At 38.3% G+C, this 18,736-nt stretch overlaps 1 protein-coding gene across 1 annotated transcript; it reads right to left on the bottom strand.

Annotated features, from left to right (window-relative positions):
- Positions 1-823: 823 nt before the first annotated feature.
- On the bottom strand, positions 824-18,603 carry NUDT21 (nudix hydrolase 21). Its single transcript, XM_055553179.1, has 7 exons — positions 18,312-18,603; positions 13,313-13,513; positions 12,379-12,442; positions 8,116-8,205; positions 6,536-6,611; positions 5,727-5,841; positions 824-4,468 (listed from the first exon to the last, which is right to left on the bottom strand). The coding sequence occupies exons 1-7, from the start codon at positions 18,425-18,427 to the stop codon at positions 4,447-4,449; spliced, it is 684 nt and encodes a 227-aa protein (XP_055409154.1). The 5' UTR covers positions 18,428-18,603; the 3' UTR covers positions 824-4,446.
- Between the last annotated feature and the right edge of the window lie 133 nt (positions 18,604-18,736).

Below are 18,736 nucleotides of genomic sequence, written 5' to 3'. Positions count from 1 at the left end.
GAGTAGTTTTCATGTGAAGGTTCTGAACAGCCTAGGAAACGAACCTCATCTAATCCAGTAGCCTTCACTGTTTGCCCATAGAATTCTGTTGGTGTTTTCATTAGCTTGACCAATGTGTTCCACTACTGAATCCAGCAGAGGGGAAAAAATAACCAAGTCAAGTTCGTAGGGAAAAAAAGTAAGCTAATGGGAATATTACAACGTGTAGCTTTTGTTTCATAATTTTTCATAGCTCTGTGGTGCCTGCTGTAAATTATACAAGTAGTAAAATTTTCAGAAAAACTTCACAATAAGTTTATCAGGTTTGTTCAACCTTTGTTCAAGGCTATGGTTTTATTACACATATTCTCAAGTTCTGAGTTACTATTACAATGATGGAATTAAATTACAAAGTGTTACAGAAGTAGCAAGCATGGTGTCACAGACTATCATGACCTTCAAGCAAATCTGATTAAAAGAAAAAAAAAAAAAAAAACTGAAGTCAATACTCTATGGAAACTGAGGCCTCCAATGATATAACACAGTTAGCAAAATTGTATGTCTACTTATAAATCCTAGTCTTCAAGTGCCAAGTCCTTAAACACTGCAGAAAATGACCCTTTCACCTCACAGGAAACTGAATCTGCCTAAGACCACTGCCAACACACAAGGGAGGAATGTGAGCGGAGGGAAACACAGACGTCCCAGGTCTCCAGGTCCTTGCTGTTGCGCAAGTTGTCTCTTACCTAATGTAATGGCCCCTGGCCAATGATACTGAAAAAGAATCACGCAGGATTTCTCATGGCACACTATGGTTAGTAGCCACACACAAAAGTCAGAGTCATTCTGTTTTAATTTTTTTATTGAAATGACAATAAAATAAAATAAGAACAGTGAACATTTTAATCAAACTTTAACTTTACAATTATAAAAATATAACCAAAACTTCAGTTTCTTTTATACATTTTTCTATAAACCTAACGCCAGAGTAATTCTCAAAGCCAAACTATAAATGATTCTTGTACACTATGATGTGAACACAGCAACCAAAGTTTAAGTTTTTTAAGCACTGATCTTTCCCTTAACAGAACATGATACATTTTCCCAACTTAACTCTAGTCTCACAATACAATCCAACACTAAAATACAATTACATCTTAACTGGCTTAATCTAGACTTACTTAGGTTTTAGTTTTCTTTTTCCCCAAAACAAGCTAGATAAATACAATACAAGCTAATATTAAAGTGTGTTTTATGGCTCAGGTCAACTTATAGTATGCTTCGCATTACGTATTTAACAAAAGCAAATAGCTTCAAATGAGTCCAGTTTAACCCAAATAATGAGTGATGTAAAACATGTGGAATAATTATGGGAAGCCGAACCTTACACTTATAAAAGCTGACCCGTATCAAAGTCAAAGCCCACTAAGCCTCTTCTGGCAAATGCAATATGCAAAATCTCGCGCTCTCGCAAGTGGTCTTACTGAGGGGCATAAACTGTTCCAAACACTATGAATGAGTGAAAAACATCAAGTTTGAGGAACTCCAAGGAGGAAAAGGTACTCCAAGCATTTCGTCTCAAGTGACTGAGCAGGTACTTTAAAAGAGGCATTAAAAAACTGAAAGCTCTAAGAGTCACACTATTTAAGGGAATTTTAAGTGAATGACTAGCTGGTTTGCTGAATCTGAGCAACTCCACCTCTCACTTCTGACTAAACATAAGAAAACAGACTGACTAGTTTGGTTATGTTTGATCCAAATAAAATACTAATTCAACAAAACCCTTAAAACATAAAAAAGGAATTACTGCAACACACAATGCTGTAATAATTACAAGGGAAGACAACAATAAAAAGTAAAAAAATCTTTTAACTGTTGTCAAAAGATGGATTCAAACACAGAATTGTCATTATGCTATTTTAAGTATCATCCACTTATTAAAAAAACCATTAAGTCTTCATCACATAGAAAAAAAAACACAAATTTCGCTTTTCTTCAAAGAGATATCAATCCTAAATATGATTTACAACATTTGAGTAAAACTTTATTTTTTTCCCCTCAATCTACTGAATACTTTCCAATGCCATTTAGTAGTTTTATATAGAATATGCACTGCTTACTCAGGGAAAAGAACATGGCATATATTGTAATTATACAATGCAAAAGAAGGCTTTCATTTACAAACAAACCAGGAAAACAAGGCATTCAAACATATAAGTCATTTAAAACTAGTCAGTATTGATTATGTAAAGAATTGGAATGAACATTTTAAGACTGTTAGTTCTTGAAGAAATGATAAGAACTTACATATCAAAGTGTTAGTTAAACAGTACCCTGTACCCTCCTTCTAATGGACTACATCAAATTTGAACTTCCCCAGTTCTATTTTCATCAGGAAACCTAACGAGAGCACTGGGATACAACTATAACAAGTTCAAAAACAAGTTTTAAAATGTGTTTGAATTATGAATTTTAACTCAAAATCAGATCTTATATATTCCAGGTTAGTAACTCCAGCTTACCATTTTTCTCACGTAAGCCCCAAAGTATGGATGACTCAAGCACTTATATTACTGGAAGTAATGATCAAGAAAGGATTTCTAGGTCAAAGCTTGAGTTACAAAAGAACATGAGTGGCCTCGAATCGGATGACGTTTCAACTCTAACACTCCTTACTGACAACACTTCAAATCACACCACAAAAAAGTCTGCCTCTCTTCACTTTCCCCAAAGGGCATGAGCTAACACACCTCAAAGTGGTCACCATAGCTTTCCAATTGGAGGCCAGAAACAATTATGGAAGGTAGGCTGGAGACTGAGCCATGTCCATCTCTGCCTTCCCCAATCTTGTAGGATGCATCAGTGAGCTCAACAGTAAAATTACAGTTAGCTAGAAACATGTGAATGTGAAGCAGAACGGCAGAACTGTTACACTTGAAGGAGGGGGACTATCCATAGAAACGGGCTCTTTCAAAAGCGATCCCTGGTCATTTTTGGTCCTGGAGACAGGTGCTCACCTATTAGTGGGCACAGTTACAGCCACTATTAGATTCACAACCGTGTGAAGGTTTCTTAGGACCTCACCTAGTTGAATGTTTAAAACTGCTCAGTTGCTCTTGGTCTCCTTTTCTCAAGCCTAAATAGGAAGAATATATGATGTATCTTTCACGTCACCCAGTATTTAGGAGACTAGCTCTGTCATCAGTACCATAAAGATGCACAACTAACCAAAAGTTCATTTCCATCTATGAAAAACATAACTAGCAATCTATTTTAGTAGCTGCATCTTATAAGACTTCCTTTACATTAAACCTACAATCAACTGTTTTTAATAAGGCATACACAATGTACTATTAAGAAATAACAAGGCCAATTCTTTTACCTTAAGAATTTTTTTTATTCCCTCAAATTTGATCCTAATTTAACTGTGCTTTTAGGATTCTTAAATTTGGTATTTTTCTCTTAGGCTGACAAAATCTAATTCTGATTATTCCAAAATATTTTTGAAAAGGCTTTATGTCACTTTTTAAAACCAAACTTTCATCTCATTGGCTATAACTCCACATTAATTGAAATAACAAACTTTATAATCCAAGAGTTCAAAACCTAACAGACCCACTTTTAGAAACTTCCTTCACAGATCACCATTTCACCGCAGCCGTAAAAATAACTAAGACACATAATTTCACAAGAGCACAGATAATGAATACTTCCCTTATTGGGGAGGGGGGGTGTTTAATTGAGCCCTGGACCTCTTTTTATACCAACTCCCATGACTTTTCCCGACCAGGTCAATTTTAACAGTTTCCTGTATGGTTAACGTCTGTTGCTTGTGAAATAAGGTCTAGCTACGCTGGTATAAAATGTACTCATCAATAATACACTTGGAGTTCTGCTGTGATAAAACTCGTAGAGAGTGTAAAATTGGTATAGCAGTTACACCTTGGATTCAATCAAGCAAATGTAGTTCCCCAAAGTAACAGACAATCCTCATCACAAAAATCTACAACATGGTCTTGGGAGTATACCCCCAAGAATGGTATCAGAGCAAAGAGTCCCACTTAAGCCTTCGCTTAAGGCTTGACTGACCTTAATCAGCCATTATATCTTAACATTCACCTGTCTAATTGGGGAAAAGGAATCCTCGCCTGTAAGAATTTTACAAGTTTAATGTGAAATTAAAAAACAAAACAACAACAAAAAAACAAATAGAAAGAAGTCCACTTTCTTTAATATTGTACAAAAAATATTTGTGTAAAACCAAAAGTAAACTAAACAATATTACATTTGTTTACAGCACAATCTAGCTTTTTACATTAACTTTACTATTCAGACAAAACAAAGTAGGTGGTAATTTCAGGACTGGGAAAGAGATAACATCAAAAAAACTTCAGGGACGTTTATTCTACACTGTGTATAGCTGTGCTCACAGAGACGGCTTCTCTTACTTCTCTACTGTGCAGCAACTCAGTTGTATATAAAATTGAACCTGAATTTTAAAAAGAACAATATCTTTATTAAAAACAATATTATTTACATTTTTTCTACCTTAGATAAATTTATCTGGACATTTAAACTCTCCCTTGATATTTTGGGCATTTTCTACATAGACACCCTTTTCTTCCACTTGTCATATCTTACATTCAATGCTGCTGAATACTTATAATTTAAAAAAATTCTAATAGTGTAAGTTTGATTATCCACTTTCCTTGAAGGAAGTAAACATTTTTAGACCTCATTGTATTCTGACCACCCAGCACAATTACTGTTACCTGACAGTGTTTAAATAAATGAGTAACATGACTCTTTTTTCATATCCCATACTTCAATGTATAACCCATCAACAGACCAAAGCAGAGGAACAAAAGATGAAGTCTGACTTCAGTGCCAGAACAGAAAGACCAATTTCACACTTAACACGCTTTCACAGAAGGCCAAGATCACAACTGAAATTGTTTTCAAAGTAACATTTGTTAAGCATTTATCAGGTGCCTGGCATTATTCTGAGCACTTTATTATATGTTATTTCACCTAGTCCTTATAAATCTTTGAAGCTGGGTCTACCATCCCCCTTTACAGGTGAAGAAATAGGTATAATAATTTGTTAGAGACCACACTGCCCGGAAGCAATGATGGTGAAATTCAAATCCACACACAGACTGTAGAATCCATATTATTAACCACTATGTTATTCTGTGAGTCCTATCTGTTACTGACAAGGACCTCAACCAGTATAAGTCAATTTAAAAAACAAAACAACACACATTTTCATCACTCCATCTGCCTTAAAAAAAAAAAAAAAAATTAAACTCTATGTAAAAATTCAGGACTCAATCCTACATGCCCCAACTTGGACCTGAATAGATTTCCCAATGAGTAATGAGAATACTCATTACGACAAGAGATTCAATTCTCCACAATTTTATATACGTAACTCCCATCATATTTATTACACATTGTCGACTACGATTTTACCATCTCTTCTTTTATGATGATTTCAAACTTACCTGTAGAAAATACCAGATTTGGAGAAGAACAGAAGCACAAATACCAGAATGTCATGCTGCAACTTAAGGTCTGAGGACATAGTCATCTTTGGCTTAATCTACATAAGACCTAGGGATCCATCTACTGTCTTAGTTTCCTTGAAGACCAAAATTTATGAACCATCCCTCCTCAAGTGGCTTGAATTATTTTAAATCCGCCAGTTTAGATGAAGCAAATACAAAAAGCCCAACTTTCCATACCTGCTCAAAAGCTGGGGGAGACTAGAAATGATGGGTCCATATCCAGGTGCATTGTCATACAGTTCAAATAGCGGTGCAGCTACCAGCTTGTAATTTTTAGGGACTGCAAACAAGGCTAAAACAAAAACAGTGTTTATTGGCTAAAACAAAAACAGTGTTTATTGGCTACAATAAAAACAGTATTCATTTTCTATACTTCCTTGTATAATCACTGCTTCTGCTTCACTAGTAATCACCAATTTTACATTTGAGAAACTTCTGAGGAAAAAAAATAATTCTCATTAACACATTTTGATTGTGTCTTTTAAGAGAAGGTAAGTCACAGCTTTGAAATGGACTCTAAAGAAATCCATGCTGTTAACAACCAAGAGCACCTTCTGAGTGCTGGCTCTGGGAGAAAGGGGAAGAAACTCTTGATATTCTAATTTATTTTGAATTCCATTTTAAAAGTATCAAAAATCAGAGTAATTAGTTGTTAATGTGCACAACAGAGCTAAAGACTCTATTATAAAAAAATCAATTCATTTGTCTCCTAAAATTTTATCACAATGTGAAATTAATACCAGCAGCTAAAGTTATTAAAAATACTATAACCTGATATTTTTTGCTCCAGTTATTTACTCTTCCCTGGTAACATAACTGGCATATCCAAGAAACTAGGTAATTGTGGATAAAAATGGTATGAGTTTTTAGTTTTACAATAAATTCCCAAATTCAAGTAACTTGAGGAAAAACCACAAATAGAGGTATCCTTGAAATTACACTACAGAAGTTTTTAGATGGCTGCCTTCAAAAACAAAGTAACTTACCTTTCTCTTGAAGCTGAACCAGAAACAACTTCTTATGCTCCTTAGGTTTTGTAATATGTGCAGGAATATATGGATACTAAAATTATAAGAGAATAATTTGTAGTTGCCAAGACATCCCTGACACCTCCCATGCCTCCACTGACCAACTTCTCCCATTTCAGACTTTAAGCTCAAGTATCAGGCCTGAAGACCAACTTCTTTATAACCCCAATAGAATTTTAACATGTACACCATGGCTTCATCTATTTATTATGTGTTTATCCCCTAATACAGTGTAAACTCCCTGAAGAAGAACCCTTTCTAGTTTTCCCTTTACCTAACAGATCTGGTACCTAACAGATGAACTAATAAATACATGCTTTAATAAATATAAAATATCAAGCAGTAAATGATTCAGTCACAGAAACAATTATAGGTTGACAAGTTTAAACACAATGAAGTCTGACATAAATATTTATAATAAAAGTTGTCTTTTAAAAACATATCATTACAAAGTTAAATTTGCTAGAATCCTGATGCAGACCATGTTTACTAAATAAAAAGTTTAAATATAATGAGGTGCTCGACAGGAAATTTCTCCCCACAATCGCCACACACCCCACATGTGACAATGCTGCAGGAACACTGGATGAGTGGTCTCTGTCAGCTGAACAAAGTCAAATTGTTTGTGAAAATGGAGAAAATATTTTGAAGAATGCAAAGGAAAAAGAGAAGTACAGAGGGAAGGTTGCTACCTGAGAAAGAAGAATTTTACACAAAGAATTCTAAAAGCCTAAGATAAAGCTTTCTTCTGCTGCTGCTGTGCACACATAATGAAACCTCTCCTGCATCTCCCCATAATATATTCAGAGAAGCCTACTTTCCTTTTTGAAGTATTTGAGGGCAGGGGAATTTAAAAAGTGCTAAAAACAGGCATAATGGGAAAGGAGGATAAAAACAGAGGCTGCCTAAAGGAGGCTATCAGCATTCCCATTTCTGTAAGAAACTTGTGCAGAGACTAAGCATCCTTCCCAGAATGATACAGTTAAGCAATGATGCCAGGATTCAGCTGAGTCTGTCCAACTCTTACCTAACTGGAAAAGCCTATTCCCACTGTGCCATCCCAATGGGACCTAAACAGTCCTCCGACTACAGTAATTCCATACCAGAGACATCCCTAGGGTATAATGAATCAAGACAGCTAGCTATCTCAGGCTTTGGAGGTACCATACATGATCATGAAAACCATGCACACTGGCATCAGAGAGATCCAATGAGGAGAGCGTGCTTCAAAACAACAAAAGTGTGGACAGCAGGGATGGAGCAGTCAAAAGGAATAGGACTGCTGAAGTATGACCATGAGCTAATTGGTGGGGGTGAGTGACAGCTACTGGGATTTGTTCACTTTTACTATGCTATTTTTGTACATATTTGAAATTTTCCTTTAAAAGAAAAAATGCTTGGCTTTTATTTTTTAATTTAAATTAACGAGAGAAAAAAGGAAATCTCAAGTCAAATTCTCTTGCAAACTTTTTAAATGGCTAGAATTAAATCAGTTTCCTACTTCCCCAAATGCCCAGCAAATATAACTGAACACTGACCTGAGGAGGCTCAAAATTTGGTCTCCACCAGTTGCCAATGCAGTCATCGATGACCCAGTCTTGCAGGACTCCATCTTGACGACCCAATATCTGTCAAAAAGAAATGATAGAGCCGGTAAACTAAATATACATACCAATGAATATCCTTCTTCACTGAAGAAGGTATTTTTCACAGCACTCCTAATAGAGATGAATAGCTAATATGCCCCCATATAAATTTCCTTTCTACAATTTATCTGTGTCATTCTACTCAAGACATAAACTATTAGTTCAAAACTGGCAAGCTAGCATCAACATAATGATGGAGGACCAACCCATCTGTTCTATGCCTTGGCACTGAAAATCAAAGATTAATTACCTATATCAACCAACGGCATACAACAGTTTTCTAGAATCAACTATAGCTTTTGTAAATCACCCACCTAACCAAGCTATAGAAATAAGTATGCAAAATTCAGTTTTCATTTCCATAAATCTGTATATCATAAGATTAAATGTAACTTAATCAGAGTTATGATCTACACATTTTAATTAGCCAAAAATGGTTTTACAAAGTTCATGAAGAGAAAAAGCAGTTAACTGTCCCACTTTACCATTCCCACTGGCTACAACTTTCAACTCTTAGCCATTTCCCCCCCTGATATTTGCCTCGTTTTTAAAAGCATTCTTCTTGTTTTTAAATAAACTGTTTATCTCCGTTTTAGGTTTACAGAAAAGTTGAAGCCTAGAACTAGGGAAGCCCTAGAACTCCAGCTGTGAATCAGAGCTGAGAGCATCTACAGATTGACGAGTCTTCCCAAATGTCCCACAGCCAGTTTTCCCTATTATTATCTTACATTTAGATAGCGTATTTGTCACAACCAAGGAACCAACACTGATAACCTTATTATTAACTGAAGTGCATATTTTCATCAGATAACCTTCATTTTTACCTAATGTCTTTTTTTCAGTTCCAGAATCCCACCCAGGATATTACACTATATTTGCATTTCTCCTCAGGCTTCTCTAAGACTGACAGTTTCTCAGACTTTCCTTATTTTTGATAACCTTCACAGTTTCGAGGAGTAGGAGTTAGGTATTCTGTTTTATAGAATGTCCCTCTATTAGACCGAGATTTCAGATTTCAGGGAATTGGGGAAGGAAAATCACAGAGGTGAAGTTTCATTCTCATCACATCATTGCAAGGGGGTACATTCCATTAACATGCTTTATCGCTGATATTAAATATTAACCTTGATCACCTGGCTGAGGTAGTATTTGTCAAGCTCTCTACTATACTTTTTAATAGTTACATTTTTAATATTCTTTTACGGCCATTTCTTGATTGCTTTTCATTTTTAAAAACCTTTAAAAAAAATTTAACACCCTCTACTGTGGAACAAGGATTTAGATCTTAAAACCATATTCCTCACTCATACTTTCTCTTCTACCATGCTCCCATTGTCAGTATTTAAATCAACATTCAGTATTTAATATGACTTGGTGAATCAACAGAGCATTTATTAAACTATAATTACACACCCCTATTTGAACAACTATCCTTTCCTTCAGAGACAATACTCATTTCATTCACTATCACTAATTCATTCCCCACATTCTCCACAAGAGTTTAAATTTCTTCTCAATTCAAATATTATTCTATTTTCCTAAGAGACATTTTTCTATCATCCTGCTTCAATCTGTAGTTGCTCTCAGCCCTGATTCACAGCTGGAATTCTAGGGCTTCCCTTGTTCTCTCTCCTGTGTTATTAGATCCTCTCTATATTCTTAACCCTGTCCCTTCTTTCTTTGTTCACTCTTTCATTTTAGTGGTGAATATCCTCCATCCACTAGCTTCCTAAAAAAAGGTATAAAAGACATCACCTTTATAGAAACTCTGCTGGGCTGGAAATAACTTTATCTGCACACTTGACTTATAGTTTGATTAGATAAAAAAGTCTCAGATGGACACTATGTACTTTCAGATTTATGAAGGTATGCTCCATGACTTAACTTCTGGTATTGTTTCTGGGAGGCTGATGCCATTTCTGACTTTAATGTTTTTGTATTTAACCCAGGTCTACCCATTCCTTCTCCCCAACTTTGGAAACTTTCAGGATTTTTCTCTTTACCCTTTTTCTAGAGAGAAGGCCAGTAGGTCTTTTCAATCTGAAAACTAATGATTAGGTTTGGGAAACTTTCTTGAATTATTGCTTTGCTAATTCCTTTTCCTCTGTTTTATTTATCCAGGTTAGATTTTATTTTTTAATTGAATTATAGTTGCTTAACAATGTTTCAGGTGTACAGCAACATGATTCAGTTATACATATACATATATATATATAAATATATATATATATCCTTTTTCAGATTCTTTTCCATTATAGGTTATTACAAGATACTGAATATAGCTTTCTGTGCTATATAGTAGGTCCTTATTGTTTCTACAGTTTATACTGATCCTTTTCTCTTACCCATGTTCTTTTTGTTCTACTTTCTGGTAGATTTCAACTCAATTTTTTAACTCATTACTCAATTTTTAATTCTGCCTTAAAAAAAACTACTCATGAGTCCTTTTTTGTTGGCTATATAGTCTTTTCTAATGGCACACTGTTCTACAGATACAATGTCTCCTTTTATCATATCAATAATATTAATTATAATTCTACTGATAACTGAATTTTCTGTTTCTGCTAAGTTCCCTTTGCTTCTTTTGCTCTTTCCTGTTTAGAAGTTTTCCCCAAAAGCCTGGTGATACTGGATACCTGCTCGCAATTAAGGGTAAAATAAGCTGCCTAACTGACAACTCTGTGTACATGAGTGACAAGGCTACCCTAGTTCTTTGGGGAGATTCCCAAATATTATCTATCATCAAAGTATTCTTTGGAACCCTCCATTTTCTCCAGGGTGGTGGGGAAACCCTCTAATTTTGTCTGGGGTATAAAAACTAGCTGTTAACACTATCAGCCTGGTAGAAGTCTCACTATTCAGGCTGTAACTTCACTTATTCTCCCCACCTCCTTAACTTTTTCTTTGCTTAGTGTTTTCCAATTCAATCTCTACCAAGAATTAATCAGCAGCAGTCTTTGTCTAAATGTAAAGTAGGGAAGATGATCTAGGTACATCAATAATCCTATGCAGACTGCCAGTCAATTCAGCTTTCAGTCCATGCACACCCCCTCTTTCACAAGTACCCCCAATTCCTAAGCTTTTCTGATGCTCTACAGTGCTGGGTCCTTGACTGCCCTTCTAGGAGACTGAGGTTTTGGCTAAGTCAATTATGATTCACTCATCTGCCTTCTACCTTCAAACACTTTTTCCTTGTTACTGTCTCATTTTACACTCCATCAACCTACTGGACTTTTATCTTTCTAAAACCCCTTTAATGTTTTTTGGTGGAGTTATAAGAAAAAGCTGAGGTAAGCAGGTAGGTTCAATCTACCATATATAAATGAAAGTTCAAACACAGCACAATATTTAAAACTAACACTGCATTTTAGAAATACTAAAAAACAAGTCAAAGTGGAAGAAATACAGGTTTTAGTTTTGTCTCCTTTCTGTATTTGCCAAGGATTTTGCACAGAATATGTACTAGTCTTGTAACTAAGGGGGGTTGCATGCTAAGAAAGAAAACTATTTATTAATGAAACAGCCTACAATCTCAAAAACCTCCAGCATCTATATGCATCTGGCCCCAAGTCTTTAGAGACAGACATTAGAACAGCTTCTAAAAAGTAGCACAACCTGGGCAAAGCCTAAAAGGTATGTGCAAAAATGAAAATAGGTATGTAACAGGAATCATTCTCCTGTCAAAATTCCAACACCTACTCTGGAATAAAATTACCTGAATTCAAATCTCCAGCTTCACCATACACTAGCTGTAAAATATCAAGGAAGCTACTTGCACTTTCTGTGCCCTAATTTATCAGTAAAACAGGATTAACAGCACCCACTCCCTAATGCTATTATGATGTTTAAACAAATTATTGCATGTAAAGCACTTAGAACATTGCTTAGCAGTCAATACTCAGTAAATGTTTTATTAACCATTATTGCTACATCAACTATTTCAATGGAAAATAATGCTATGATAAAGTATAAGTTCACCTTACAGAAAATAAACATTATACTAACACTCTAAGATTTATGTTTTATTTACAGAAAACTAAATATTTAAAATAAACTCATCCTTTTCAAGGCATAAAAAAATCTGACTATGCATTAAGTTGATGGTATTTAGATGAGCATTAATGAAATCATCAAAGTGGTTAAACAGAAAAATACCTCTGTCATTAAGCGTTTTAGTCCTTCAACTTCATCTTCTCCTGGATTAAGCTCACCACCAGGTCTGTATAAAGGTTAAAATGTCAGCTTTCAACTTGTATTAACAATTTTGGTTAACAGGAAAAACACAATAATTACTATTTCTATCAAGTAACTTCATAACACATTTCGGTGTCACGTAAGGCAATTAAAGCAAACAAATGTCAAATGGAGGGGGAAGAATGTGCTAGAAAACGGAATTCATGTCCATTCACGAGATTCACAGTAGACAAACCCTAGTCTTAAAATATGTACCACAACATAAACATCACATAGTTGCTGGAAACCAGTACATCCCGATTTTTTCTCTCTGGAAGTTATCTAGTGATAATGGAGTCTAGAAATGCTGAGAGAGCAGTGGACCCACATTCTCTAGATCTGAAGAATGCGGCATTTTTTAAGAATTCCAAACTAAGTATTTGAGAACACTCTTTTTGGTATAATCTAGTCAAACAGTTGTGGACTAAACATACTGAGAGATTTATAAACTTAAATGAGAAAACTAAACAATCATCTATAAAAATGTAAAGCATTTTAAGAACAGGAAACACTATTGATCCTAAGCAAGAAATAAAATCAATTGTTCTCAGTAATGCTACAAAGACATCTAGAAATTGAACTTGGACGCGTTTGTTTCATAGGGCTTCTCTCAAGCTCAGTCATTAGCATCAACAATACACAGAAACATGCAGATTTATAGTTAGGCCATTCTAGTTAGACCATAGTTCATAAATGAACACTGCAATGGAGAAAAAAAAATGCTTTTGAGTTTCTCTTCCAAGACTCCAGTAATAGCCATGTTTGTTGAGACAAATGACTAAAAGCTAAAGCTGTATTTTAAAGCTGCATAAAACAGCCATCTTATTCAAAGTTGTTCATTTCCAATGACACTTACAATTTGAAGAACGTTGTTCCCAGCTGTAGCAGTAACACATGGGGTAGCCGGTGTTCATGGACAATCAAAACCCCTTCTACAGTCCTCCTCATGCCAATTTTATCAAATTCCTCCCTCATGCGCTGAAATCTGGCTGCAACAGAGCTGTCCTTCTCATAGAGGGGTTCTTTTGTACCAAAAGTGTAATTGGTAAGAGGGTACCTGTGATCCAAAGACAGACATCTGAGAACTGTAGACCATAAATTACTAGGACAGACACCAATCACATAAAAGAAACCTTGGTAAAAAGTGTATATATATTGCACTTAGAGACAAAGAATTTGAAAAAAGTTAAACAACTAGTTAATAAGACAGCAGAGAAGGAAATGGCAACCCACTCCAGTGTTTTTGCCTGGAGAATCCCAGAGACGGGGGAGCCTGGTGGGCTGCCATCTCTGGGGTCGTACAGAGTCGGACACGACTGAAGCGACTTAGTAGCAGCAGCAGCAGCAGAGATTAGAATCTAGCTCTCTGGACTCTAAAGCCAGAGCTTTCATTAGCTCAATGCTGTTACTTCCTACTTGAACTCTCAAGTATAGATGAAGTGAAGGGAAGGGAAGTGAAGTTGTGTCCGACTCTTTGCGACCCCACAGACTGTAGCCTACCAGGCTCCTCTGTCCATGGGATTTCCAGGCAATAGTACTGGAGTGGATTGCCATTTCCTTCTCCAGGGGATCTTTCCAACCCAGGGTTCGAACTCGGGTCTCCCGCATTGTAGACAGATGCTTTACCATTTGAGCCACCAGAGAAGTCCAGGTCAAGTATAGATGACAATATCTTTAAAGCTCTTAAATGCATAGAGGAGTGGCTATCTGAATAACTGGCTGCTGCTGCTAAGTCACTTCAGTCATGTCCAACTCTGTGTGACCCCATAGATGGCAGCCCACCAGGCTTCCCCATCCCTGGGATTCTCCAGGCAAGAACACTGGAGAGGGTTGCCATTTCCTTCTCCAATGCATGAAAGTGAAAAGTGAAAGTGAAGTCGCTCAGTCGTGTCCGACTCTTCGTGATCCCATGGACTGCAGCCCACCAGGCTCCTCCGTCCATGGGATTTTCCAGGCAAGAGTACTGGAGTGGGGTGCCATCACCTTCTCCAAAAAACTGGCAATCCTCTGGTATTAGATGCTAACATTGTCAACCTGGCTAATGTGCCTTGGGCTCCTCTACCAATCTAATCATAAATTCTATTAATTATGGGTGCTAATGGCTGATGTCTTTTTCTACAAACTGAGCCACCACTTTCCATCATCTCCTCATTTATTTTCTATTTGTCCCGTCAACTATTGTCAGAGTTTTCTGGTACCTTTCTTCAGGTGAGCTTTTCTTTCCCTTATAAGATGTTGAGCCTTCTGCATTTCTTCTATTCAGTATCTTTATTCTTCCTTTCTCTTCATTTGAATCTTTTGCTGACTAGATGTAATATAAACATTCTCTACTTCTTTAGCAAGAATTCAAAATATAACATATTGAAAAGTGTTCTTCTTGCCTAGTAAATATTTTTTCCTTAAAAATAGTTTAAAAACTCATATTTCATCACAGGTACCACCTTGCAACCCTTTGATCATAAGACTACAGAAAGCAGCCTTTGATTATAAACCTTTGGGTAAGAATGCTTTGGCCACACTTGCCTGTCCCCAGCATATCTTGTCTACCAAAACACCTTGTGTTAGAAGTCAACAACTACATAACTAATCCACTAAGCTATTCTTAGAAGGGGAACAAATCAAGGTTGCCAAAATGTAAAAAAAAAAATTAATCCCAGAAGCCAAATTCCAGGCATAAGTGAAGCAGCGCTAAAGTAACTAAAATAAACTATTTCCAAGGTGCTCTAAAGATTTTAGGACCTTCCCCAGTAGACTCAATGCTAAATCTAACACCTTCATCATGAGTAGCAGCAACCCCACATAGCACTTTGTGCCCTGCAATTAAAAAAAAAGCTTTGTATACATTAACATTCAGTTCTCACCACCTGAATTAGAATTAAAGATAGCTCTAATACATCTCGATTGCAAACCCAGCTCTCACATCAAGAGATGCCATTAAGATGAAATATAAGACTGTTCAGCTGTGAAGTCAGTGCCAGCCCAGACACATCTGTAGTACTCCCATCCTACTATGAGCTTTGTAAAGCAGGGACTACACCTGACTTCCTCATCACCGTCTACTACGCAGCATTAATCCTAGTGCCTGCTACAAACTAAGCATTCATGCAATATTTCCTCATAAAATATACTGGAGAAGAGAGAACTTATTTTCAATTTAGGCCATTACTCAACCAGGTGAACTGAATTCACAACAATTCTTTCTGAATACTGTGATTATACAGGAGAGGCAAAGTACTGCGAATCCATTAACTCATAACTTTAATGGAGCAAAAATTGAAACATTTCCACCAAGTTAGTTCAGAGAAGGCAATGGCACCCCACTCCAGTACTCTTGCCTGGAAAATCCCATGGACGGAGGAGCCTGGAAGGCTGCAGTCCATGGGGTCACTGAGGGTCGGACACGACTGAGCGACTTCACTTTCACTTTTCACTTTCATGCACTGGAGAAGGAAATAGCAACCCACTCCAGTGTTCTTGCCTGGAGAGTCCCAGGGACGGGGGAGCCCGGTGGGCTGCCGTCTACGGGGTCACACGGAGTTGGATGCGACTGAAGTGACTTAGCAGTAGCAGTTCGACATAATGGTTTGATGCAAAATGATCGAATAATCAAGGTAAAGCAAGGTAAAACTGTGAGCACTAACTATAGTAACCAATGAAAGTAATACAGAAGCTGTGCTTTCACATTTAAACAAAAAACATTTAGCCTTTTCCATTTCATGGGAATACTATGAGGATTTTTCTAAAGATGTGATATGAAATTAAAATGCTATTATGTTAGTGTAATAGCTAGAGATATTAACTTGTATGTGTATGCTCAGTCGCTCAGTCATATCCAACTCTTTGCCACCCCATGGACCACAGCCCAACAGGCTCCCCTGTCCATGGGATTCCCAAGGCAAGAATACTGGAGGGGTTGCCACTTCCTCCTCCAGGCGATCTTCCTGACCCAGAGACCAAAATGGTGTCTCCTGTTCTGCCCTGGCTGGTGGATTCTCTACCGCTAGTGCCACCTGGGAAGTCTGTTAACATATACAGTATCTACTACTTTTATGAAGTTAAGTGAAGTCGCTTTGTCATGTCCGACTCTTTGCCACCCCATGAACTGCAGCCTACCAGGCTCCTCTGTCCGTGGGATTCTCCAGGCAAGAATAACGGAGTAGTTTGCCATATCCTTCTCCAGGGGATCTTCCCAACCCAAGGACTGAAACTACTTCTCCCGCACTGCGGGTGGACTTTTACTGTCTGAGCCACTGCTGCTGCTAAGGCACTTCAGTCGTGTCCGACTCTGTGTGACCCCATAGACGGCAGCCCACCAGGCTCCCCGGTTCCTGGGACTCTCCAGGCAAGAACACTGGAGTGGGTTGCCATTTCCTTCTCCAATGCATGAAAGTGAAAAGTGAAAGTGAAGTCGCTCAGTCGTGTCCGACTCTTAGCGACCCCATGGACTGCAGCCTACCAGGCTTCTCCATCCATGGGATTTTCCAGGCAAGAGTACTGGAGTGGGGTGCCATCGCCTTCTCCGGTCTGAGACACTAGGGAATTCCTATTACTTGTATGCTTGTATAGTTCCAGATTTCATAAACCCAACATTTTTATTACCTGAATTTCCATCACCTGTTCTGTCAAATAAAACAAAACCATCTTTTCAATTCAAAGCCCTTTTGAGCAAATTTCATTTATTTGAAGATAAAGTAAAGAAATACCTAATGTTCCCTACCAAAACACCAGTATCAGTAAATCCTTGCATCCTTTAAATACTGACCAACATAAACCGCTCATTTTCCTCCATTAGCTTGGCACCATGGTGCCTCTCAAACTCTCAGAAATGATTTTTTTTTTTAACAGAAAAAGCATACTGATAAACTTCTTGAGCAAGACATAGCCCAAATTTCAATTCCCTGCCACAGATTACTTTTGAGAGTGGCTTCGAAATGCAATGGCTTGAAGCGCTTAAACAATAAAATGTTAAAAGTAAAATGCAGCCCACAATGGGTTCTCTGGAGCTACATTTTGGTCCTCTCCAAGGACAGAAAAGGCTTCCCAGGTGGCTCCGTGGTAAAGAATCCGCCTGCCTGGCAAGAGACGCGGGTTCGATCCCTGGGTCGGGAAGATCCTCTGGAAAATTGCAACCCACTCTAGTATTCTGGCGTGGAAAATCCCATGGACATAGAAGCCTGGACGTCTGCAGTCCCTGGGACGCCGAAGAGTCAGACACGGCTTAGAGCCTGAACTACCTACCACCTCCAAGGTCTGAAAGCCCATCTACAATGAAAGCCCCAGCCCCCTCCCAAGCTGGGGCCTCCTGGCAGCTCGGATGCTGTCGCTGCGGCGGCGAAAACATGTAACGGAACATGGGGCAAGTCAGACAGCCCTAAGCAGATGAATAAAAGTCAGACAGCCCTAAGCAGATGAATAAAATGTATTCAGGAGCCCACACTCAATAAAGCAACAGAGGAAAAGACTAAGCCTACGCGTTATAGCTAGATCTCGAAAGCTTACTATTAAAGCAAAGCCTAAACGGCAAAAACGATACTACGTTACTCACACCAAATAAAAACACACAAAATGCCATATACGCGCCGTTAAAGGATAAACACCACGGTTTGCGGCTGGTTATCTCCACAGACGTGGGGAAAGAATGAGTTCAAAGCGTTTTCCACATTGAATGCAGGGACATGGAAACAAGCCATCTTTCCAGGAAAGGGAAAACCCTCTCAAGTAGGGCTCTAGCCTGTGGCGCTGGAAGGTGAGGAAGGGGAGGCCGCCGAGGGCGCCCAGAAGACTGGAGTCTTTAGGGGCGCTCACGACCAAGGGGATGCAGACAGAATCGCGCGCGAGGACCAGGCCGCACTTACAGGTTGATGGTGCGCTCCAGGGTGAGGGGCTTGGTCTGCTGGATGTACTTGTTGCCGAACTGGGTCACTCCCCGGGGCCAGCCGGTCTGCGAGCGATTGGGCGGCACCACGGACATGCTGGCGAGCTCGGGCACTAGCAGCGAGCGGAAAACGGGAGGCAGGGAGACTTTCCCTGTGTGAGCAGCGGTTGTCTGCGTCCCAGTCAGCAGCCGCCGGCGGCCATTAACAAGAGAACGCCGAAGGAGGCATACGCACGCCGGAAGTGCACCCGGAGCCTCTGGCGGCAGGAAGTAGAAAGGCAGTGTCCTATCCCCCAACGATCCAATCACTGCTGGGATGGCTGCAGTATCTGGGGCTCCCATTGGTAAATCAGGTACTGGTTCCGCCTTTGTTTACCTCGGTGCTTTCTATTGGGTAGCAGTAGG

The sequence above is a fragment of the Bubalus kerabau genome, chromosome 17 (assembly GCF_029407905.1).
Source record: "Bubalus kerabau isolate K-KA32 ecotype Philippines breed swamp buffalo chromosome 17, PCC_UOA_SB_1v2, whole genome shotgun sequence".
NCBI classification, from domain to species: domain Eukaryota; kingdom Metazoa; phylum Chordata; class Mammalia; order Artiodactyla; family Bovidae; genus Bubalus; species Bubalus kerabau.
The sequence above is the reverse complement of the archived record's forward strand: the minus strand, read 5'-3'. Positions and strand labels throughout refer to the sequence as shown.

Coding starts and splice junctions, on each gene's coding strand:
- NUDT21 (XM_055553179.1), bottom strand. CDS start 18,427: ATGTCCGTGGTGCCGCCCAATCGCTCGCAGACCGGCTGGCCCCGGGGA. Junction 6,612..8,115: donor CAAATTTTGAGCCTCCTCAG/GTCAGTGTTCAG, acceptor TTATAATTTTAG/TATCCATATATTCCTGCACA. Junction 4,469..5,726: donor CTCCCCCAGCTTTTGAGCAG/GTATGGAAAGTT, acceptor TTTAAAATTCAG/GTTCAATTTTATATACAACT.